At 36.2% G+C, this 26,498-nt stretch overlaps 1 protein-coding gene across 1 annotated transcript; it reads right to left on the reverse strand.

Annotated features, from left to right (window-relative positions):
* Window positions 1-15,789: 15,789 nt before the first annotated feature.
* On the reverse strand, window positions 15,790-20,568 carry LOC140851568 (cellulose synthase-like protein H1). Its single transcript, XM_073243374.1, has 9 exons — window positions 20,285-20,568; window positions 19,864-20,191; window positions 19,554-19,667; window positions 19,286-19,402; window positions 18,358-18,570; window positions 18,135-18,252; window positions 17,750-17,937; window positions 17,115-17,465; window positions 15,790-16,517 (listed from the first exon to the last, which is right to left on the reverse strand). Exons 1-9 carry the CDS (start codon window positions 20,539-20,541, stop codon window positions 15,966-15,968), a joined length of 2,238 nt encoding a protein of 745 aa, XP_073099475.1. The 5' UTR covers window positions 20,542-20,568; the 3' UTR covers window positions 15,790-15,965.
* Window positions 20,569-26,498: the final 5,930 nt, after the last annotated feature.

Here is a 26,498-nt window from a genome sequence, read left to right on the forward strand (position 1 = left end):
GTTATGTAGAACAGCTCGCCAGGAGCTTATGCCTGAGACAGTCATTTATGAGCTTATGCCTGGGATAGCCCGTCAGGAGCTTATGCTTGAGACAGCTTGCCAGGATCTTATATCTGGGACAGCCTGCCAGGAGCTTATGCCTGGGACAGTCCCATGGGCTTAAATGTGGATTAGCCGGCCAGGAGCTTATGCCTGGGACAGTCCGTCAGGAGTTTATGCCTGGGACAGCTTACCAGGAGTTTATGCCTGAGATAGCCAGCTAGGAGCTTATGCCTGGGATAGCCCCCATGGGCTTATATATGGATCAACCGATCAGGAGCTTATGCTTGGGACAGCCCGCCAGGGACTTATGCCTGAGACAGCCTTGAGAGGCTTATGAGTGGACATTTGATCAGATGAAAATTGAGGCATAGTGTTGGTTAGTCCAAAGTCAGAAAGAAAAAGATTAAAGATTATGTGATAATAAAAGAGAAAGGAAAGAGAAGATATGAAATAATTACTGAAAAAATATTTCACCCATTAACATATGATGGTGCATCTCTTTTGATAAGACAGATAATTATGGATATTTGTATTATTCTGGATATTGAATATAAGATTTTATGTTTTATTACTTATCCTTATTTTTAGATTATATTATTATATTGGTGTGATATGAAAATTCTTACTGGGCTGTAAAGCTCATACTCCTTCATCTTTCTTTTTCTTCTCAGAGTTACAGGATGCTCAGATTGGTTATGGTATAGATTTGTGGGTGAGCAGATGCATAGATAGTGTCATAATATTCAATTAGAGGATAGAAAGAATTTTAATTATAATTATACAAGTTTTACTAATTATTATTAAAATTAGATATTATGGATGTTGAGGTTGTAATAAATTATTTTTGAACTTGCATATTCTTTAGGACTTGCTCTAAGGAGTGTGCGGCCATCACGTATCCGACCTGAGTGTTGGGTTCGAAGCGTGACAGAATGGTATCAGAACTTAGGTTATGATCATTGGAGATTATGATATAAGTGATTAGGATGTGTAGAATAATATCAGAGCTTAGGTTTAAGATCACTAGAGATTATGAAGTGATATCAAAATTTTATGTATGATCAATAGAATATAATAGAGTGATATCAAAGAATATGACTGAAGTGGTATTAAAATTTTAAGATCACTAGAGACTGTGACATAAGTGATATCAAAACTCTAAGATTATAATCAATAGAGTATAATAGATAATATTAAAGTTTAAGATTATGATCATTAAGGATATGATAGAATGATATTAGAGTTTAGGTTATGATTACTAGAGAATATAACTTAAGGTATTTGATCTTAAGGTTATAATTATTCAGGATTGTGACTTTAGTGATATTTAAACTTAGGTTACGATCATAAGGAACATGATAGACATAAAAGAAAAGATTCAATATTTGAATTTCGAATCAATAGATACTATGATGAAATTTATGCATAAGTAGCATATGATGTCTATAATAGAATTTACAAGTTATATCTTAGATTCTAATTAGTAGGGTTGACTTAAGTATGAGAATTGTTGACCCTAGAATGAAGAGAGAGATATTGATGTGTTGTATTGAGTATACTTGATTATCTATTGAATGCGAAACTTATATAGGTGAAGGTCATAATAATTTTTTTGATTTCGATGTTAATTTTCTGAGTATTATAAAATTTTTGAACTTATCAGAAGGAAGTTAATTAGGATGTAGTTTAAAAAAAAATTTCATCATATGATAGAAAAATATTTTTGAACGTTGAACCTATAAGAGGTAATATATGAGACTCTATTTTAGATGAAAAATATATTTAGATTTTATTATGAGAATATGGAATACACATCTTAGTGAAATCTTTGATTACTCAAAGTATCATATTTAGACCTGATTTCTTGATCTTTCAAGTTGCATTGAATTTTAAGTCAGAAGTTGCTTTTCTAAGTGGATTTGAGGTATTTTGATATTGTTGTTAAATAAAATAAAAAATTAATTTTGTTAGAGTATGATATACATGTTATGATGAAATCTTTAATAATTTGTATTTCCATCTTGGATTAGATTCCTTACTTTTTCTTGTGAATATTGAAGATAGTGGACTGTAATTCAAATCAAAATTTGGATTTCTGAGCTGATCTAAGGTATCTTATTATTAAATTTTGGATGATTTATATAAGTCTTAACAAATAAGGGGGATAAGATTTTGTATAGATTTATCTATTGATGCGAAAGATTATGATGAAGGAAGTTCTACAAGAAATAACTAAAAGTTGATTCTACTTACAAAGATGTTGACTTGAGTTCGTCTAGTTTGTTCAAATTAAAGTTAATTCTTTTGTAAAGAAAGATTGGTTTGGAAGTTATCTAAATAATTGTAAGATAAATCGAATGTTAACTCAAATTAATTCTACACATATTGGATTCTTGAGAAATGATGAAACTTATGCAATGATTTCAAACATAGAAAATAGATGAAGATTTAATTTTGATGTGCTATACCCAAGAAATAGTAAAGATAAAAAAAATTTTAAAATTTTACTCTAAGTTTTATATAAAAATTGAAAGTTAGATCTATCTTTGATTGATCTAACATATAAGGATATTTTTATCTTTGATAGATTTATATAATTTGATAAATTAAGATCAGAATGTGCAACAAAAGCGTGGTGGTTTTAAATTGATTAGAAATATTAATTTTTTAAATCAAAAAATATTATGAAATACATTAATTACAAATAAGAAAGAATTTTGTTAATAATGAAAGGATACTATAGATTTTGATCTAATCTGATCATAGCTGGATAATTTTTGTCAGTAGGTTGCTTCATTATAAATAATGCCAAGAAATCCTAAATATCGTAAGTTTATTATTAACAGCTTGATAGTTCTGTTATTAGTTCAAACCTAGAATGTCTTGACACAAATCTTATATTTTTTTAAATTTAATATTGTTACTCGAACTGGCATAGAAGGTTGAGGTTTTTCTAAGATGGCAGTCCAGTTGTTAAATTTGTTGGAAGGTCAAGAAAAGAAAGAAATTGATGATTGTGAAGAGTGCCTGATGTTTGGCCTTTCTTTATTTTCTATCATAGGTAGTCTGAGATAATTATGAATTTTGAGTGGAATGTATTGAACAAATAATTATGGTATGTTAACACAAGTCTAAAATATTACTGCTCTTCGAAAAAAAAAGATGAGTTTAAGAATTCAAATAATTTTGTTATATTAAGAATCATGAGAAATAAATAATATGTAAGAGATTAGTGAAAGCTTGAGAATGATATGAAGAATATATACTTTTGAAATATATATCTCAAACAACGTAACTTAATTTTGATGATGAAATTATTTGAAGGAGAGAGAATGTGACACCCGACCCATTTGGGCCTGGCAAACTTTGACGAGCCCAAAAGCTCAAAGGAAAAAAAAAGGAGACTTAATCGGAGGAGGAGGAAGACTCCTAACTGGAGTCTTCTCCCTCTCCATTCTTGGTGTAATCAAACTCAAAGAGTCTGGCTAAGACTAGAAGACCATCCCTATAAAATCCCCTCTCCCTCCCTTAGGATTTAACAATGAAAATTCAACAGAAATTTCTAGAGATTTTCCTAAATATTATCGTGGGTGTTTGATCGAAGGAGAAGAGGGCCACCGGAGCTCACCTTGACCGTTGGAACAAGGTAATCTCTTCTCTTTTCATTTTACATTTGTTTTCCGACCGTCGGTGACTAGCCATGATCGAAAAATTAGAGAAAAAAAAAGAAAGGGGGTGGGTCCCCTATTTTTCGAGAAATAAAAAAAAGAGGAGAAACATCACCGGCCAGCTTTGCATGGTCGGTCGCCATTGCCGGACCTCCGACCAAGCCACCACCTCGTCGAAGCCCGGGCCATCGAGGGGGACCTCACGGTCTTCCCCTGTTTCGGCCCAAGGGAGGCCGCAGGAAGAAAAGGAAAAGAAGAAGAAGAAAAGAAAAAGAAAAAGAAATGGAAAAGAAAAAGAAAAAAAAGAAAAATAAATAAAATAAATAAAAAGAAGAAAAAAAATAAGAGAGAGTTCTCTCTCTTTTCTCTCTTCTTTCTTTACCTTTCTCTCTCTAGATTCTCTCTATTTTCTCTCTAGATTTTCTCTCTCTAGGATCTTTCTCTCTCTGATGGCATCATGGATCCTAGGATAAATTTGAGATAAAAATTAGATGATCTGAGATTGTTTCGAAATTCATACAGTAGATTAGATTCTGGTTCGATCCTTATTCAAAATTCATAGATCTAATTATAATTAATTCATATTGAGTCATCCTGATATAACCTCTGATGATCTCGATCATGATTGTCTTATTTAAAAAATACGAAGATTCTCTCTTCACTTTCTCTCTCTACTTTCTCTCTCAAAAATTTTCTTTCTCTTCATGAATTTTCTCTCTCTAGAAGTCTTGTGGATCAATGGAGGGTCTAGATACTTAGACGAATCTTAATTTTGGTTAATCCAAGGAGAGGTCCTGAATTTATGTTATTAGGATCGATTATCGATAATTTCTTCATATATGATTTTTATAATTGATCAGGATCATGAAGAGATATGATTGTCTGCATAAGGTGTCGAGTGGAATATCTTGTTTCTGAATTCATAAATCAAAGAAGATTCTGTGCTTGGATCAGTCACCGATAAAGGTAAGAACTCCTGTACATAATCACCATTATATATGCTATTTTATCGTTGGTCTTGCATCATTGATTTTGCATCGTTGGATTTGAGATCGATAAATTGCTATGCTTGAGACACCGTTATATTGCTTATATGATTTTTGAGCATGAGTATATTATGTCAATATATATGTATCAATGATTGATGGCATGATTGTATGGATATGACATATCTAATTCGATCTAAGTGTAAATCGGAATTGATTTGGTGAAATCAACATATAATGATTAAATGAAAAAGAGATATGGTTTGGACTAGCTTTGTTATGTGGAACAGCCCGTCAGGAGCTTATGCCTAGGACAACCGGTCAGGATCTTATGCTTGGGATAGCTCCCATGGGTTTATATGTGGATCAGCTCGTCAGGAGCTTATGCCTGGGACAGCCCGCCAGGAGCTTATGCCTGAGACAACTTACCAGGAGCTTATGCCTGGAACAGTCTCCATGGGCTTATATGTGGATCAGTCGGCCAGGAGCTTATGCATGGGACAGTCCGTCAGGAGCTTATGTCTGGGATAGCCTTGAGAGGCTTATGAGTGGACATTTGATCAGATGAAAATTGAGGCATAGTGTTGGTTAGTCCAAAGTCAAAAAGAAAAAGATAAAAGATTATGTGATAATGAAAGAGAAAGGAAAGACCAGACATAAAATAATTACTGAACAAAAGTGTTTCACCCATTAACATATGATGATGCATCTCTTTTGATAAGACAGATAATTATAGATATTTGCATTATTTCAGATATTGAATATGAAATTTTATATTTTATTGCTTATCTTTATTTTTAGATTATATTATTATATTGGAGTGATATAGAAATTCTTACTGGGCTGTAAAGCTCACATCCCTTCATCTTTCTTTTTCTTCTCAGAGTTACAGGATGCTTAGATTGGCTGTAGTATGGATTTACGTGTGAGCAGATGCATAAATAGAATGTCATGATATTCGATCAGAGGATAGAAAGAATTTCAATTTTAATTATACAAGTTTTACTAATTATTATTGAAATTAGATATTATGGATGTTGAGATTGTAATAAATTATTTTTAACCTTGTATATTCTTTAGAGTTTGCTCTAAAGAGTGTGCGACCATCACGTATCCGATCCGCATGTTGGGTTCGGAGCGTGACATTCAACTAGACCCCTCACGAATGGCCAGAAGCTGAACACCACCCAAACACTGCAAGCAAACTCTCCAAGCCTCGGGCTCGGCCCTCCATCCACTGGCCTGTGAAGCTGTAGCAGGCCGACAGTGAGTGCCACCAGGTTCACGAGTAGGACTGTAGTACCAGAGACAAACATTGGTGAGTTATCGAAGGTAAACCTCTCAGGATTTTTGTCTGTATCATTGGTATCAGATTGTTGGTCCTTTCGGGTGACTTCGAATATTGTCTCAGAGAGGCCAAGGATCTTGAGGAGAACAGCAAGCAAACCAAACAACCATGCAGCCACCGCAAACATCCTATGAAGGTTGGTATTTGATATTTTTTGGAGAAAAAAGATAAAATAAATATTATAAAGATTGATATTTGATAAATTTTTAAGTGATGGTAATCTATATTCGATAAAAATATTTTCAATAAAACTATAAATATAATTATTGAATTTATTTTGATGCTTTTTAAATTCATTCAATAAAGAGTTTTTACAAAAAAATAAAGATGGAGGTGGTATTTTGGAAAGGGATATATGATTATAGTCATTATATAAAATTAATTAAAGATGATAATGCCATCTTACTATTAAAAATTTATTTTATATATGTTAAAAAATATATTTATAAATTTAACCATATTTCTATATAGATTTATCTCCAATCAAACATAATAATCTTTTTTCAGTATCATTTTTTGGTATAATTTTTCACCAACCAAATATAGTAAAAAATATTTTTCTCCGTAATTTTTTTTCAAATAAATAATTCTCAAGAGTTATCAGATTATCTTGTAATCTGATATATCCCAGTCAAACGGGTCCTTAAATATATTGGCAGCTATTGGGATAAGCCTCAATTCTCCATTAACAAAATATCTTGCAAGGTTCGTGGGTAATCGTCGTCTTGATGCCAAACTCAATCTTGGTATATTTGACAACAAAAGATGTAATCCAATGTGCGATGATGTTCATCTTTCGAAAGACGTATCGAACAGATATCGCAGTGGACTGATGAAGTGATCTCTAGATGTTGTGGAGCAGTGGATGAACTTTTAGATATTTTATCTTGTCTGAGATCCAATCGATGATTGTGAGTCATCCTCAATAAAATTTTCTTCGTTCATAATTTCTATTTCATGTAGATAATGCCCATCTAAATAAATCCTCAATCTTTCGTTAACAATATCTTATGATACTAGGGTTGACCTAGTTAACAAATGCTAATATATTGTGGAGATAGAGATTGGGAAAGCGATGGCTTCGGTCATCCCCTCTCATTTCTATTGCTTCTTCCTCCAACCTAGTGGTACCGAACATCACATGATGGGGTGTCCAAACAAGCCTCGGACAGCGGCGAGCTAAGCTAGTATTTTTCTTCTCCGAGAATCTAGGCCAAATTTGTGAATGGATTGGGCAGTGGGATGGTAGATGTCTCTCTGTCGTACCAAAGCACATGCCTCGCCATTTATGTTTATATTCTCGAGATCTATGTGCCTGAGCCACGCCATCTCATGAAAAAGAAAATAAAAATTATTAAATTTTAATAAATAATAAAAAATTAAATATTATTTAAATATTATTTATTATTATTATTATTATTATTATTTTTAACGACAAAATCCAATGATGATAATAGAGTTGAGTTGAATAAGATACTCAACCGAGCCAAATACATCATGGATGAAAAATTTATTAATTTAAATTTAATTAAATAGATAATTTATCTCGAACTATGATGAATTGAAATAATTTAAATGGTAATTAAGTATTGTCATCCATAAAATTAAGTAGTTTTGTTAATCATGCTCATAACATACAAGCTTACACGTAGGTTGTGGAAAATTGCAATCCCAAAATAAAAACCATGAGCTGGCTGAAATGAAGGACTTGTTTGGAGATCTGCCAAGCAGCTGGTTTGAGGGGTGAAAGTTTGTGTATACAATGACCTGGTTCCTGCATAGCATTATGGCTTGACAAGAAATCCATGCTGGCTAGGATCAGTTTGTTCCTTGCATCATCAGGCTTCAGGCGACCATGACTTCATTACAGTAAAAAACCTCTTCAAAAATAAAAATGATGGGTCCCTTTTCAAGCTTCTAATTTGCAGTGATAGAGCTTATATTTTCTATTCCACTCGATATGTTCCAGATCACTTTTAAAAGTTACTCCACTCTGGTTAAAACGAAGTAATTTAACTATTTCCTCTGTTTTGTTTCAATCTTTTTTCTGTTTTTCCCAGAGTATACTACTCCAAAGAGATTCTTCTGGTCGGTTGATGTGGATAAAGTAGTAAAAAAATTAGCTTCGGGACCATTTTTGGAAAGGCAAGATGGAATTGAGCAGAGGTGACTCTCTCATTTCATGTGGTGAAGGCCGCTTCCATCCATTTTCATGCGATGACCACATGATCGACGACCAACCACTCCTTGTCCTTCTTCTTTTCAACCTCTTCCTCTTTTTTGTCGTCTTTCTTTCTTTCTTTGCACGATGCTTTAATTTCTAATAAATACTAGATGCATGACAGCTTACATTCAAAGAAAATGAAGGGAATCATCCAGCTCTCCCACATGATTCCTCACTCCCACCCTCTACAAAAGAGTGCCCAAAATATCATAAGCTCCACTCCGCCGCCCAAGAAGAGAACAAGTCCAAAATACCAACACTTGCGAACCAATATCATTAAAAAAAACCGAAAAGAGTAGAAGAAACCGGAGCATGGCGGTGCGGGCACCGGGTTCGCCAACGGCAGCCTACCATACGAGAAATTCTTATGTAGATTTACTCTACAATAAATATCGTAGATTAAGTTAATAAAAATAAAGATCAAAACCATATTTTAGTTGATAGATGGTTAAAAATTAAGTTGATATTATAATCAATAAGATTATCAATAAAATCAATGAAATAATCCATGAAATACAACTCAACTCCATGAATTTCTCACTAATCTTCGGCATTTATTGTAAACTAAATCTACGCAAGAATTTCTCCTAGGTTATGATCTGTGAAGGTGGGCCAACACGAGTGATGTAAAAATATTGATTGGATCAGACCCACATATGATTATGGTTGCATTGCTTCGATTTTTATTTTTTTATTTTTATTTTTATTTCTCTCTATGATTGGATTAGTCCATCCTAAGCTAGTGGATCTAATCCAATAAATAATTTCTCATCACATAGTATACTTTTTCCCTCCTGCTAACTTTGCTTCGATTGATTATTGGTTGGACCTTATTCATAATGAATTATAGATTATTTAATCCTTCTTGCTCTATTCTTCCTTTTTAACACATGTCTTATCATATATTTAATATCTTTTTTAATCCTTAACAATATGTGTTATCATGTGTGCAATCTTGTTTTCCTCATCCAAGTACCAAATCATCTGTAGGTCGCTTTGGACCAGGTCCAACCAATAATATCTCCTCTATGTTTCATGAACGTGCCAGCCTCAAATGGCAGGTGTTCCCAGCTGGCGAGCCTCCTCTGGTCTCATTCGATTGCCTCGACTTTGGAGTTCTCTTTGTTAGCACACGAAAAACCTCTCAGAGAATTAAAATGACCATAAAGCTCTGCAAATCCTAACCGCCCGATCATATGATGCTGGATCTGATAAGGGGTCCACTAATTCCTCTATCCGTCAACACTGAATTTTTGCATCCAGAACCCTATGTGCAATTGAGAAAAATACAGGAAAAATTACTAGATGGGTCTGATCAAGTAGATCAGCCCAATAATCACTCGCCATATTATCCCCTTTGTATTTAGACCATTCAAGATCAAATAGGGGTCCATATAATAATTTCTTGTCAGCAAGGGAGTATGACAGCTCTTTGTGATGGAGATTCTTTGAAAATTGTGCTTGTTGCTGCAAGGCTCCAGTGGAATGCCAACGTTGCTGGAGCTGGATACTGATCGGGTTCTACAACATCAAAAGATATTGAGAAATATATTCCAAAGTCAATCGACATCTTGTTGATGGTTGAGCTTATATTGTAAATTATATATAAATTATTAATTATTAATAAAATATTATTTAATTTTTTTTATTACTTTGTGTACATCTTCTATGAATTTCAGTATTGTGATGAAGTCCTCAGGACTAATTGAATTGATATAGGAGGATATATCGTTTAGTCTTTAAAACAAGTTCACAACCAAATAATATACTATTATTAGGACGATAGCTATATCAAGTGTAGATCGTTGTATGCCATGTACATTGATTGTCCTCTTAACCAAGGAGTGTGGAGATACTCGCATAATATACAAGTGAGATGTAGAAGTACATCTCACTAAACATGACTAACTCCAGAGCACTCTGCTATCAAGAGTTACTCCGAAGGGATATGGATATAAGTGCCCCTCTGACCTGAGATCACCACGGTGACTTGCAAGAAACTCACTGTATTTTGATGTCGGAATATCTGAATTTTTAATTAAGGGTCAGAAGATTTCTGAGCACAGTCAAGTACTCGTAATGTCGGTGTGTGAGTCAAAATGAGATTGACCACTCCAAGTCATTAGAAAGCATGCTTAAATATATTTTTAATTTAGCAAAATCTTGACCAGGATAGTTCGTGTGAGGAGTCACAGGATTAATTGAATTGAGACACAATTAGGATGCACTGATCGAGAGTTGACAGTTAATTCTAAAGTCATCTTGAGCATCAAGGGACAAAGGGATGAATTATACAGTAACCATTGTCTATAAGGTTCTTGGATGTTGTTTCGCCCACATTCGACCTATTCGGACGTCGGATACCATTACTAGATGATCACTTTGATTGGTACAAAAATTATTCCTATACTACAAACTTAGGTTTGAACCTATGAGGTCACATACATAAGAAGTACCTCCTCGATCATATGGCTAATCGACGATTGAGAATCATCTGAGGGTAAAATTGTCAATATGATTGATGATTAACTCTGAGCAACAGTTACAGTAAATTTATTTACTGAGAGTCAATGATGTACAGGAGGATTAGTCAGCAATTAGATCACTGATTAGTTTAATTTAATTGAGCATTAAAGTCTCAATTAAGTCTAATTGAATTGGATTCAATTAGGTCAAATACGATTAGGTTATAAGATGACCTAATCGCTAAGGGAGATTAAGCCCCGATTTGATCAGGACTTGAACCCAAGTAATTCCTAATTAAGTTAGGATCAAATTAGATTAGATTTAATCACTTCTAATTAGATAGAGTTTGATTGGATCAAATGTGTTTTGAATTTGAAATCAACTTGAATTTCGAATTCAAGATTGAATTCAAAATTCAAATATTTGAACTCCCTTGCGCCACCTTCTCTTCTCCACGACATTCCTCATCGCACAAAGCTTGTTTGTGCCTAAGATTTCTCCAGCAAACACTCCATTTTGTCTCCCACTTAAGATAGAGTGAAGATTAGTTGGTTTGATTTTAAATTAGATTTAAATTTAAATCCTAATCCTATCTCATCTCTTCCACCCACCGGCCCCTTATGAAGGGACTTCTTTTGTGCGACAATAAGAAAGTACTCTTAAGTCTTTTCCATGTTAATTTGCTTATGTTCGGCTCTTCTCTGATTTAAGATTGGATGGAGATAAGGTTGTAAGAGTTTGAGTTAAAAAAGGTTTTGAATTTGAACTTAAAACAAGCTCTTATCTCATCCTATCTCCCTTGATCGGCAGCCATAAAAACACCTCTTTTTTGTACGTTGAATATCTGATCTTTTCCATCGAGAGAAAGAGCAAAAAGAGAGGGACCGAATCTTTGGTTGGGGGCATGAGATCTGGGGTGGGTTGCCTTCCTTAGGCATGAGAGCACAGAGGAATATTTCCTCCTCTTTGATGAGAATTCAGCCTTGGTGCTGAATAATTTTGGAGAGAGAATTTCAGATCAAATCTAGGTGATTCTCTATCATTCCTCTATCCTCAAGTGACCTCTGTCAATTCATCTTCAATCTTGAAAAGGTCCAAAGTGATTGGAGAAGATCTAATTAGATCAGCCATCAGAAGCGATTTTCACAAGCTCGCACTCCTGGAGACAGTAGATCGGAACTAGGGCTTCGTGTGGATATTTTGTAGAGGTCAAACATGCTATGCAGCTACAAGCAATCAGCAAGGACCTCCAGATATACATTAATGATCGTAGTGTTCAACTACCCACACTCAGGTATTGGATTCAGATCCCTGATTATTGTAGATCAGATCTACTGCTTTACTTATTTTCATGCACATCATGCAGATTTTGTTATTCAAATTTTTTACATGCACATATACATATCATAAATCCTTATGTCAGATATTTTATTATTAGATTATGTGTTTGCATTATAGATTAAAATATTTAATCTGAAGTCATTCTGCTGTAAAATTTTAAAAATGCATGATAAAATCCCTATGGTTTTTCAATAGAGGATACCTACAAAAGAAGTTCACACTCATTGGGGTGTTATAGTGGGGACCTTCCGATGCCTAAGTTAGCTAGAGCTCTGAAAATAATAGATAGAAAAGATTGCAAGGGCGGAGCGAGAGCTTCTCGGTATGTTTACTTATCTTCCTTACTTCTACTTACTTATCTGAGGGTCTCCTTCGTACCTCTTTTATCTAGAAGTTGAATCCATAGGTTGCTAGCTGGAATCTGTATCTATCGGCCTAGCTCTATAAGCCGTTAGGCCATATTCTGACATTCATCGTGAGAAAAATCTCTTCCACTCTTTCATATCGAGGTTGTTAGTTGTGGGTGTCAGGTGCAGGCTTTATCTATGTGACTAGTCGAATGGATGCTGTTTGGGTTCACAGCTGATGTAACCTCGCCACATTATCTTGGATGCACCTCTGTGGAGGATTGATCTCAGTCAATGGGCTTTTTCTGTAATATATATCCCCCACTCTCGAGTTTGAAGCGGTCTTTGGGCTTCGAGCAAAGAAAAAAACTACCTTGGTAGCTGGGTTGCCGAACCAATTTGTTCTTAGCCACATATGCATTATAGCCTTTCGCAAAGATATCTGAAAATTTAAGGATGTGTCATTTGATAACTCATACTGCCTTTATTAGGGATGGAGATTGAGGAACAGTGGAATGGCATTTTTGAGAGAGAAGAGATTCGGAGACTGCTCTTGGACTCATCCAGGACCCGCCACATCGCGAGTCGGAATAAGTTTCGAAGCATGCTTTATGAGTTATCCCATGCAGTTCGATCTGATAAAGATGCCATGAAGAGCCATGCGGTCCACCACTTCAGGGCTATCCAGGTGGCATGATCTGGCAATTTGATGATTGGATCCACACCATCAGTAGCCTGTATAAATGGACCACTCATCCGATGGGGTCTCCCACTATCTAACTATCAGTTGCTCTTTTGTTGCTGTAATTGTCAAAAAAAGATACTCTCTTCTTTGTCCAGTAATCATGAAGTCATTGCCATCAGCTGTTAAATTGGCGTGAAGAAGAAGAAGAGTTCTTTTCATGGAGAGTCCTTATCCAAGAGGGCAAGGAGCACCCACCTGAATTTTCCATCTCTGACTTGTGGCGAACCTCGGCAGGGACTAGGCTGGTTGCGGCCATGAGGCAGCATGTCACTACATCAAGGTCGTTCTAGCCCCTCCTTTGTCAAGTTGGGTCCCGCCTCCTTTTAAAGGGTCAGTGAGATTTGACATGGAACCTTGTCTGTCTGGGGGCAGCTAGGGGTTCGTCAAGGTTGCATAGGAGATTTCTATCGAGGCTAAGCTTCGATGCTTTGAGGAGTTTAAAGTCTTAATAGAGTTTGAGGATGAGCTTATCGAGGCATCTTCGGCTGGATTCATCTAGGGCTTCGAGGACTACAAGGCATGCATGAAGAAGATGGTCTCCAAGCTGGATCTGAGATGGCTCCACTCGGCAACAATGACGAGGAGGTCAGGGCATTTTCTTCAGATGAAGATTAGAACTCCATTCTTTTGTATTTGCTTTTGGTGTCTTCACTTTGATGAAGTTCTATAATAAAATTTTCAATTAATGAAATATATATATTTCAACATGTCTACCTCTTATTTGAAGCTTTTGCTTTTCTGTGATGTTGATATGGTCAGCTCTTTACCTCAATCAAGGGCTCAGATGACTTGGATAGGTCGGTCGGATCAATTTTGTTTCTGAGCTCAAATCTCTCTTGATATTGTCTGAAGCTTCTGCTTCATTTGCATGGACCTTTGAAACCTTTGGGCCATACGTGCCAAGCACTGAATATTGACTAATGCTGCATTACTTTCATGAATCAGAGAAAATAAATCATCTCGATTTAGTGAGGAATCACATTTAATGCTGATATCTATTTTTCAAAAAGCACAGCTTCTAAGATCTTTAAGATGGTGACATTTGTCGCACAACTAGAGGGGTATTTGAATTCGTGTGGGCCTACCCCTTCTATAAATGAGAGCTTTTTTGGTTGGGGCTGGTATTGTCTTGGTTGTCTTCCTCAATATTGCGGTGGAGCTACTTTGTCCAGTGCCGGAGGGCTGTCGGTATTTTTCTCTAGCTTGGGAGATCTCCTTCCCCTCAACCAATCACTATACGCTTTAAAGGAGCACTTTAGTGGGTGTCCCATTTTAGAATGTGAGCTATTAGAAAATTCCTCTGCTCTAGTTAAGGGGTTGCGAAGGCAGCCATCTGGGCTTTTTGATGTCTCTCCATAGTCAGGTCTTGGATCTGTCCAGAGGGCTTGCTTCTTCTCTCATTTAGAGCTACTTTCTGACATTCATTGTAGATGCATTATGAAGGCGAGTGGGATTTCGAAAGGAGAAGAGCCCATACCATCGCCGATGTCCATTTGAGAGGGTCGGTAAGTGTCGCCAAATAGGGAGTCCTACACTCTCTATCAAGGATTGCATCATGTTGAAGCCTGACTCGCACTCCAAGGGTATCGACCTAGCCATTTTGATTATTTCTTCTTTCTTTGTCGTTATGAACTTTGCTTGATTGAAATGTAATGAACCTTTTGAATGAAACGCTTCTTTCATGGAGGTTTTTTTGGTGTGTCATCCAACACTTCTCCTTATTGCTTTGAGGTGAGTCAATTCTTCTCCCCTAGTTGTTGCTGGCAATATAAGATCTCCAAAGAACAAATCCCTATAGGCTTCAATAGGTCATATGGCTGTAGTGGGCCACCTATGACTACAGTGGGCCATGTTGAATTTTCTAAGAAAGTACCCCTATTGGCTATAGTGGGACATCTGTGGCTATAATGAGTCACGTTGATGGCTACAGTGGCTCGTCTCAGCTATATAGGTTACATGATTACAGTGGGCTATCATGACTATAGTAGGCCATGTTGAATTTTTTAAGAATTTATCTCAATTGGCTATAATGGGCCATGTAGATGGTTATAGTAGATCATCTCGATTACAGCGAGCTGTGTAATAGGCCATCCATAGCTATAGTGGGCCGTCTCAGCTATAGTAGACCATATAGCTATGGTAGGCCATCCATGACTATAGTGGGCTATGTTGATAGCTACAATAGACCATCTTAGCTATCCAATGGTAGAACCTCCACGTCGGAGGAAGCCTTGGGGAGCTTTTCATTTGGATTCCATGGTGGAATGGGATGGATCAATTCCTCTAAAACCCAATCCCGACTCTCCTCCAAGGATTAAATCTTCTTTCCAATTATGATTTAGATTCTAATTTTGGTCACTAACCAAAAGCTTCAAAAGATATAGCCAATTATGATTTTTATTCTAATCCATTTTGATTTTGATTTTAATTTTGATTGCAAACCAAATTCTCCTCCAGAGTATTTTATAATTTAGCATGTATTTCGCTGTTTAGTTCACTTAGGTGGCGCATGAGAGGTTGGGTAAGTCCAACCATCCTATCACAAAAATAAGTGCGCATTGCATGATTTTCTTTTTTTTGGTACGAACATTGCATGATTAACCAACCATTTTTAAGCCTAACTGCAGCAAACTTGTGTCTAATATCATGTAACCAATATTTTCCCCCTTTTTTTGGGGTGGTGGTTTTGTGAGGCGGGGGTGTTTGGCGCGGAAGAAGAATATTTCCCCCCTTTTTCAATCAAAGTAAGGCTTAATATTTTGAAGTTGAACATTGAAACACAAGCCGCCCACTTCAAACTAATGCACCCATCCGAATCCACAAAACTGCATAAAGAGGGACGCCAAGACAGCAGCTTTCAAAATGACAGGCCAAGGGATCCCATAACTCCCTTTCCCAACCAGACCCCTCACGAATGGCCAGAAGCTGAACACCACCCAAACACTGCAAGCAAACTCTCCAAGCCCCGGGCTCGGCCCTCCATCCACTGGCCCGTGAAGCCGTAGCAGGCCGACAGCGAGCGCCACCTTGTTCACGAGCAGGACAGCAGTACCAGAGACAAACACTGGCGAGTTATCGAAGGTAAACCTCCCAGGATCTTTGTCTGTATCATTGGCATCAGATTGTTGGTCCTTTCGGGTGACTTCGAATATTGTCTCAGAGAGGCCCAGGATCTTGAGGAGAACAGCAAGCAAACCAAACAACCATGCAGTCATCGCGAAGATCCTATGCATCCTCTGGTTGTTCCAACATGCCCGCGCTGAGAGCCCACATTGGAAGTATTCTATTAATGAGTGGATGTTGGAGATGAGGAAGAGAGCCAAGGGTATCACGAAGACAGCTTCTGAAGCCTGCACGAATAATTAAAACAATTTCAAGGGGATGCTTGATGATCCTCTGTGTCATGGACATGCAACTTGTCAGCAGCTTGCCTTCCAGCATGGTAAGGGCTTGCTCAATTTGCAATATCAAATTTAAAAAAGAAAGAAGATAAGGGCTTGCTCAATTAGTAAATTAACAAGGTAAGCTTGAGACTAGGATTGCTTTCTGGAAATGTGTGTGTAAATATACACACACACACATATGTTCATCAACTACATCTTGTTTGTCTCTATTCAACTGAAAACACCAACAAGATCAGAAAATAATACAATTGTAACTACAATGCACTGTAGTTGTTACATCTTCATCTAGCAGCTGAAATGCTTGCTTACTATGTTAAATGTATTTTAACAATGAGATCGAGATTTGACAATGAAGATTAATGGTTTAATGAATATAACCAATCTATTTGCGAATAGCCCAAGATAGACTTGAAACTACTTGAGGTAAGCTTAACGTTGGTTGTACTGTTTAGAGAGCAGGACCAGGTTTCATTAAGGTCAATTAGAGCAGTATTTTGCGTCATCCAATTTAATGCCACGAGTATTAATGAACGAAAAGCTTACCTTTGGCAAGAAGGAGGTATTGGCAAGGAGACAGTAAGCAGGGAGCAGAGCATAGCAGATCTCTCCGATGGAGCGTAGAGGCCAAACAATTACAATCAAATAGGCCAAGCACATCCGAAACTTGAGCTGCTTGGAGAAAGCGGCAATTATGGGGCTGCTCTTGATGAATAATATCTCAAGAAGGCCTGTGGACCACCTCTTGTATTGAGTCAAGCTCGCCGGACCTCCGGTCGGGGCACTTCCAAGGAAAGCCGGTGGATCTAATATCAGGTACACTGATTTCCAACCCATTGAATGGATTCTAAGCCCGGTGAGGATGTCTTCCGTCATCGAGCCATAGGCCCATCCAATCTGCAAAAGAAATGCCTTCGAATTAGTTTCCATGTGTTTCCTGATTGCTACCAGTGATTGAAATGGTGGTCATGGTGGTATTAGACTGGGTCATGCTGTTTCCCTATCTAAAGCAAGTTGGCTAATGGTTGTATCACGTTGGAGGTACCAAAATACGGTTGTTTCAAGTCAGGCCTAGCCCAGTAATATTATACCTAATACTTCATTATGTGTGCATTCCTGAGTTGACATAGTTTTGAAGAAAACCTTCATTCAGGTAAGTTTAGTTCAATATAATCACTGACCTGCTTTCCCCAACATGTATTGAACTCGTAGCTACAGGAGGCAACTCTCTTAGCAACTTCTACTCTACTCGAAAGATTGTTGTTGCATGAAGTTTCTCTAATTTTTCCTGAAATTATTCGAGAAGCCGACTCCATTAATTCTCTGGAATCGCCGTATATCCTTTGGGGTTCTTTGTCAGATAAGTCATCTGTCACAGAAGCAAGCATGTCGTTTAGCACAAACACAAAATTGGAATTTTCCTCCATATTGAAATAGAAAAAGGTGTTCTTCAATTAATTATGATGAAATTAAGATATGTTTTAAGATGGAAATGAAGAATCCTGAAAGTTAGATGGAACCATCAAATACTTAATTGATATAGTCATCAGTTTGGTAGTGATCTACAATGTTTGCTAACTCCAGCAAGCCCCGGTGCAGAACCATATAAAATTTTTCTTCGGTGGAAGCATCCTGTCCCTCCATAAAATGGACCTTGAATACCTCCAAATCCCACCCCAGTAATCTGAAACCAGATGAAGGTAATCATCAATTCATCATCTTCAAAGAAAGAAAGTTAATCGAAATCTAAGTGGCATAATATAACAAAGAGTAGAAATCCAATGCCTACCCCTTGCAAGACTACTAATTGATTCCCAAAAGGATCATCCTTGAGAGCCCCATAGAACTGCTGTGGTGCCTGAACAAATCCAGTTGACACCTCATTGTCAAACCCGAGTAGCAGGCACATGCCATGAAGAATGACTTCAGGGTTATTAGCAAACATGTCACAGTCCACATTGAGCATGAATGGAGCATTTGTCATCACTCCTGAGACCCTTGCCTGCACATAGGCTACAACTTAGTCCCTCTGGTTAAGAATATGTTTTTCTTTTGTTAATTTTTTTCAGCTTTCCTTTTGTCCTGTGTGTAACAAAAAAATAATCATGCAAAGTGCATCTTGACCTTAGAATCACAAATCCACCAATTTTATGGTAAAAATCTTAATATTGAGAGAAATTGAACCCTTTGTCATCCTACATAGATAATTGCACAAGTCCTCAAAACGTTTTGTTCATCCCATCACGATATTGGAATGCAAATAGGATGAGTACTAAACTGAATAGCCGTGCCCCTTTTTTTTTTTTTTTTTTGCAAGTTAATTTTGATAGAAGTATTAAAATAACCAGCTTATTCCTCCTTGAAAAAATAAAATGGCTTATCCGTGTCCCTTTGTTTTTGGGATAAGCATAAAATGGTGGACTCAGATTGGTTAAACTAGATCGCGGACCACAAAGACAGGATAAATAAATTCTTGGATAGGACCAGGAAGTGATATGTGTTCTCCCGACTACTTCAAATCCTTTCGATCGGTTGCGTTATCATCTTATCACCATCATACAGTGATGATATCGATCACCATAATCTTACTAAAATTTCAAGTAGAAGCACATGAACTGTAGATTTATGTCAATTAATCTATGATTACAATTGACGTAATTCAAATTATATTTTACTCTGAAATCTCTCTCCAGCAAGAAAGGGGTTGCGCATGTTACCAGAACGTTCATGGCTCCAGCTTTGTAATGATGTGGATGTTTTGGCCTCTTCTCTCTAGCCACATATACTAGATGGGGGATGCCATCTTCTAACCCCTGCTTGTTCTCCCATATAACCTTGCAAAATAAATAAAATGAACAAGTAAAAGGAATGAGACTCCTGGTACATATGGAAAAAAAAAAAATCTAGATGTAGCTTCCTCACTTTATAGGAGATGAACAAAAAATGTGATCACAATTATAAGGTCAATGAAATTAGGCATATTACCTTAATTAGGCTTGGATGGTTTCCTCGTTCAATATTTGAGAAATCAGCGAGCTCATCATCCATGTAATGTGAAGCAGCATCATCAATTCTCTGACTTAACTCCTCATACTTGTTCTAGAGAGCAAGACTTTAATTTAGAACGGCTTTTACCAATCTTATAATTCGTGGGTTAAGTGTTAGCTCAGATGGTAGGTCCAAAATTCCATTGGTATTGCTCCAAAAAAAAAAAAAAAAGAGTAAATTTAACTTATTAAGCTAGCATATACTGTTTACATATGAAATATTCTTCATGATATATATAATTATTTACCTTCATGTATCTCCAATCATCCATGAATTCTTGTGAGAGAGATTGTGAAGCCTGGGGCTCAGAAGAGAAGTGCACAAAAGGAGCTCTTACTCCAACGTTGTACTTCTTGCAGAAAGGAACCCATAGCTTGGCAAATTTTGAAGCTTCCAGGAGAGAATAGAAGGTGATGGGCGAGCCTGCATCGTCCGAAACATAGCATGCTAGCTTGTGAGCCGGGTATTCCACAGCCAGCAAAGAGAGCACGGTGTTCGCTGTGACGATCGGAGGCTCCAGCTTGGGGTCCGCCGTGGTGACAAACATGTCCACAGCTGGGAGATCAATATCAGATCTATATGCAAATTAACAGGCAAAGATTTACAATGAGAACTGAGTAGCTGACTTAAATCATGGTCAAAACTTGAAGTAATTAAGAACTCATTACCTCTTCAGGAGGCGTTCAGGGTAGGTTTTGTACTTGACTGGGTTCCATTTCCCATTCATGTAGAGGACCCAGACGAAGGTGAACCAAGACTCACAAAGAAAGGCAATGAACCAAATGGGGCCATGGCTATGGAGTGAGGTGAGGCGATAGAGGAGGAGGGAGAATAGGAGGGTGAGGATGAGAAGACTTGAGGCTCTTTGGAAAGTGTTCTTGACAGGGAGTCTCTCTTGGAGAGGGAGTTTGTGGAGGGTGGCCATGACTGGAAGATAGAATAAACAATGATGCTTCTGTTTTGCTTCCTAATATATAGATGATCAGAAGGTGCCATTTCCTATCTAGATTCCTGTTCTCCTACAACCACATATTCAATTGTCAAATTGTAGATTTCACGGGCAATACCCGGAGAACGGCAAACATCAAAACCTTCGCTCTAATACTACATAGAACAGCAAGATACACATAATAAAGTGACCGTACCAACCTTAAATCTAAAATAAATATCAAACAAAAAAATAAAAATTTGTAGAGAATCGAAAAAAAATAAAAATAAAAATAAAAAAAATAAATACCAAAATCTTACAAAAGAATCTCACAAAGGAGTCTCAATATGTACAAATAATCTCTCCTCTCTCTTTCTTTCTACATCTTTTAACACAGTTCTTTACACGATTTCACATGGTTCTCTCTATAATTTTTTCATATATATACATATATATTAAAAAACACTAAAAGTCACTTTAAATAGACCAATATGTGGATAAGAGTTTGACATCTACCACCGTTGTTCTTTACACGATTTCACATGATTCCCTCTATAGTTTTTCCACACATATATTAAAGATATATCCAAAGTCTATTTAAATAGACCACTACGTGGATAAGAATTTGACTTCTATCTTGACTCACAAATCAAAGATTCATTGAGACACAAATACTAATAATTTTTAATAAAAATAATTAAATAGAGTAATATAAAAAATAGAATCCTAAGTGGATTTAAATTTTGAACTTGACCATGAATCTCAACACTCTCTCTCATTGCAAAGTCCATATCAATAATGTTGAATTTAATGATATCATGAAGTACCATTATAGTCATCGTCATTATTGCCACATTAACAACGACATGTAATGATTTGTCAAATTAGCAATTATATAACGGAATTCTTTTATTAGCTGGCTCGTCCTCTTCGATATATGTATCGAAGATGATAATGTCCTATAATACTTTCTTTCGGTATGAACCCTATGATCACAATACCAAAATATCTTTGAGCATCCAGCTCATTCCAACGAATATCAAATTGCTATTGTAAGAAGTGAGAGCATCGGCTATTACTTGCATACAAGTAAAATTAAAAATCATGCAGGATAGCTGACAAGATGGTAAGATAGAAGAGTTCTCCCGATCAATCAAACATAAAACTAAGATAACTTTAATGGAAATTTTAGTAAATTTTTGATTTTTCAATAAAATAAGTTTTTTTTTTTGGACATGTTGCTGCAGATATTTTTAAAAAAGAAAAAGTACAAATAAAGTTTACATCAAACAATCAAATGGTTACTTGATCGACTCATCGTTCTGGTAATGACCTACCATGTGTCCTGGGCCTTCCGTGCTCGGGTGGTGAACCATATGCAATCCATCTTCGATGAAAAAACCCAGTTCCTCCATAACGTGAACCTTAATTTCCATCAAATCCTGTCCCAGTTATCTGCAACAAAATGAAAGTAATCGACAGCTTAAAAAAAAAAAAAAAAAAAAAAAAAAAAAAAGAGCCAAATCTAACTGGCATTATATAACTATGGCAATCTGATGCTTTCGACCTTTGTGACCACCAACTACTGATTCCCAAAGGGGTCAACCTCGATGGTGTTGCAGAATCATTGTAGTGCTTGAACAAATCCACTCAATGCCTCATTGTCAAATCCGAGTAGCAGGCATGTCCCATGAAGAATGACATCAGCGTTATCAGAATTAACATGTCGCAATCCACGTTGACCCCAAGATGAGAAGCATGAATGTGTCGTCTACATTCATTATATGCACACTCCATGGTCACACGTTCACAATCATTTTTGACAAATACAAAATTTCTGCAATTTGTAATGCAAAACTTATAAATTGTAGCACGAAGGATTATAACATCCTTAAATTCTTGACCTATTCCCTCTATGCAACTTTTTCAAGCATCCAACGTATTTCTTTGACTTGGTTCATCTTTAATTGTAGCTTTTGTTTCTTTGACAACTCGAATGAAATTACTTGAGCTAGTAAATGATGAAAAGTAAGATGAATAAACTATTTGACCATTTTTGCAACAACTTATATATATATTCAGCATATATGAATTGGATAGCTATCCTTACAATATAAAAAGATTATTCTTTCATTATATTACCAATCAATTTTGAACTATTACATATATCATAAGTACTATATTCATGCAGCAACTACATATAAATGCACAAAACAACTAATTAAAAATAAAAATAGATATATAACTTGCAATTAAATTCTGCATTACCTCATATTGATTATCACTTTAGGAGATTCAGTCAATGATACACAATGAGATACAATCATCTCAATTATTGTAGCTTTTAACTTCAAATATATTTACATATTCCTAACCGCTACTATTACCGTAGGCCTACGACGGTGATTTTTTAGCTACAACAGTGGTTATATCAACTGCTACCATAACTAACCTACAACAGCTGCAATTTTTTAGCTACGGTAGTGGTTATATCAACTGCTGTGATAATCCGGCCCAATTGGGCCCAAAACCAGCTCACAAAGCCCACCAGAAAAAAAAAAAAAAACAGAGCAGGGAGGAAGACTCCCGATCGGAGTCTTCCTCTTCCCCATTTTCGATCAAAAATCAGAGTCCTAGGGCCATTAAAATACCCTAGGACGAGCTCTATAAGAACCCCCCTCTTCTCCTCTAAGTGTAGATCCAACAGTCACCGACGATCGCTGAAGTTTTTCTCCGATTTTTTCGTTTGAAGCCGTGGCCCCTCGACCTGTGCTCGTCGCGATTTCACGCCGGTGGGGGTCACCGGAGGTTGTGGTAAGGTCTCCCGCCTCTCCCTCTCTTCTCTCCCTTCTTTTCCGTGCTGAGCACGATGGCCGGCGACGGGTGTCGCCGAATTTAGTTGGAAAAGAAAACCCCCTGTTCACGCCGCCTCTTTCCTCTGATTTTCCGACGCCGACGGTCACGCCGACCGCCGGCTCTGGCCTCTCCGAACCGGGAGAGTTGCCCGTTGCCGCCGGCCACCACCGGGCATGATATGGCCGTGATCGGCCGGTCAAGGCACGGGGACCTCTAGGTCCCCTGTTTTGGCCCAATGAAAGCCCGGGAAGAAGAAAAAGAAAAGAAAAGAAAAGAGAAAGGAAAAAGAAAAAGAAAAGAAAAAGGAAAAAAAAGAAAAAGAAAAGAAAAGAAAATGAAAATAAAAAATAAAATAAAAAAAAATAAGAAAAGAGAAAAATTTTCTCTCTCCCCTCTTTCTCCCTCTTTCTCTCTCTTCTCTCTCTTTCTCTCTCTCTATTGTCTCTCTCTAAAAAGAAAAGAAAAAGAAAAAGAAAAAGAAAAAAAAAAATATATATATAAGAATAATAATAATAATAATAATAATAATAATAATAATAATAAATACATGTGAGAGAAAGTTTCTCTCATTTCTCTCTTAAGTCTTTCTCTCTATAGAATTGAATTTCTCTCTCTACCTTCTCTCTCCATTTTCTCTTCTAGATTTTCTCCTTTTTCTCTCTCTAGACCTTTTATATCTTTTTATGGATTTCATCTCTCTAGGGTCATTCTCTCTCTGATTGCATCACAGACCCTAGAAAACTTGAGATGAAAATATGATGATCTGAGACTGCTTCGAAATTCGTGCAGTAGATAGATCCTGATCCGATCCTTCTTCAAAATTGATAACATCGATCATGGTAAATCCATATTAAGTCATCCTGATATAACCTCTGATGATCTCAATCATGATTGCCACTTTTGAAGGATACGAAGATTCTCTCTCCACTTTCTCTCTCTACTTTCTCTCTCATGACCGACTTTCTCTCTCTAAAAAAAGATCTATGAATCCTTTATCGAGTCATACCTTCATCTTTTAGGGTTCATATTGACTCTAACAAGATGATCCGAAATTACTTTGATATCCGTGCTGTATGTCAACCTCATCTGATCGTATCAAAGATCTTTCAAATTTATTATTAAAGAACCCTATTGATTGATCTTGACTTTAATTCGATCTGTGCTTCATGATTTCTTGATCAAGTCACTTAAATCTGACCCTCAGATCAGAGACCCTGAATTATCCTGGTATCTGGACGGTCCGACACATCCGGACAACAGTCCTCTTTCCTTACGATTTAATCTTATTATATGCATGGAATAAAAATTGACGATGATTTGATATTTTAAATAAGATTAGCTGATTCTTCTAACGAAGTCTGAAGATCTAAGATGAACGAGGTAAGTAGATCCTATGCTCTTATTCATTTTTAAATGATCATATTTTTATGCAAAGAATTACTTTTGATGAAATCATAATTTTTTATAAAATAAGGATCGGCATATGTGATATGAAAAAGCATGTTTTATTATGAGCATTGATTTTATGAATATGTCTTATGAAAATAGTATGATTATGAAGCATGAATTTCATTGTTTTTCCATCTATGTATATGTATGCTTTAAGAAAAAGATATAAAGATTTCAAAGGCTCTCAGATGGCTATGAATGAATCCCTTCGGAAGGTCGACATCCGGAGCTAGCATCCATACGAAATATGGCCCTGCCAGCGGGTATAAAGTTGGCACATGAATTAAGAACTCTATCGATTAAGAAATATGGCCCTGTCACGGATATAATAGTGACCTTAGCACGAATATCTGTGAGCAATGTTTTGAAATATGACATGAATACATGATGAAAATGATTTACGATTCATGATTGTGAAATATACATGATTTATGCATGCATGATGAGTTTATAACTTTTTTGTTATATGCTCTATGAAATACTTTATTTTGTATTATCTGTTATTTTCTAAATATTACATTATCATGAAAAACTTCTGCTTGATCTGATAAGGAAGTGCAAGTTCTACTTACTAGGCTAGTGTAGCTCATATTCTTTTTATTTTCTTTTTGTTTGAACAGAAAAATAAGGTTAGGATCGGCAAAAAAGAATCCAAGCTTGAAGATCGGCATAGCAAGCTGAAAATTAGGTAACAGAAGTTTAATTTATTTATAATCATGAATTTGTAGTTATTTATGAATGTTGAGATTCGGGTTAGTACTTGCTTTTGGATTTAGATGCTCTGAACCAATATTGGTTTGATTATTTGATGAATAATAGAATTGAATCTTTTTATTTGACGGATTTTAGATGATTATGATGAATTGGCTTCGTGTTATCGTGGGTTCCATCCCTCGGTAGCATGGCCGTGTTATGTTCGAATTTTGGGCGTAACATTTTATGGTATCAGAGCTTAGGTTATAATCTTTGAGGATTATGATATAAATAATATAAATGATTAGGATATGATAGAATAATATCAGAGCTTAGGTTTAAGATCATTGAGATTATAAAGTGATATCAAAATTTTTGTATGACCAATAGGATGTGACCGAGTGGAGTATAATGGATAACATCAGAGCTAAGATTATGATCATTAAGGATGTGATAGAATGATATAAAGTTTAGATTATGATCACTAGAGGATATGACTTAAGTGGTATTTGAGCTTAAGGTTATCATTATTCGGGATTGTGACTTTAGTGATATGTGAACTTGAGGCTAAGATCATGAGGAACATGATAGATATAAAAGAAAGGATTCAATAATTTGATTTCGAATCAATAGGTATTATGATAAAATTTATGCATAAGTGGCATATGATGTCTATAATAGAATTGATGAGTTATATCTTAGATTTCAATTAGCAAGGTTGATATGAGTACGAGAAGTGTTCACCCTAGAATGAAGTGGGAGGTATTGATATATTATGTTAGGTATATTTGATGACATTGGAATGCTAAACCTATATAGATAAAGGACATGATAACTTTGCTAATTTTGATGTTAATTTTTTGCAAAAAAAAGTTGGTTTGGAAGTTGTCTAAATGATTGTAAGGTAAATTGAAGGTTAACTCAAATTAATTCTAGACATATTGGATTCTTGAGGG

This window comes from Elaeis guineensis, chromosome 9, assembly GCF_000442705.2.
Source record: "Elaeis guineensis isolate ETL-2024a chromosome 9, EG11, whole genome shotgun sequence".
Lineage (NCBI taxonomy): Eukaryota > Viridiplantae > Streptophyta > Magnoliopsida > Arecales > Arecaceae > Elaeis > Elaeis guineensis.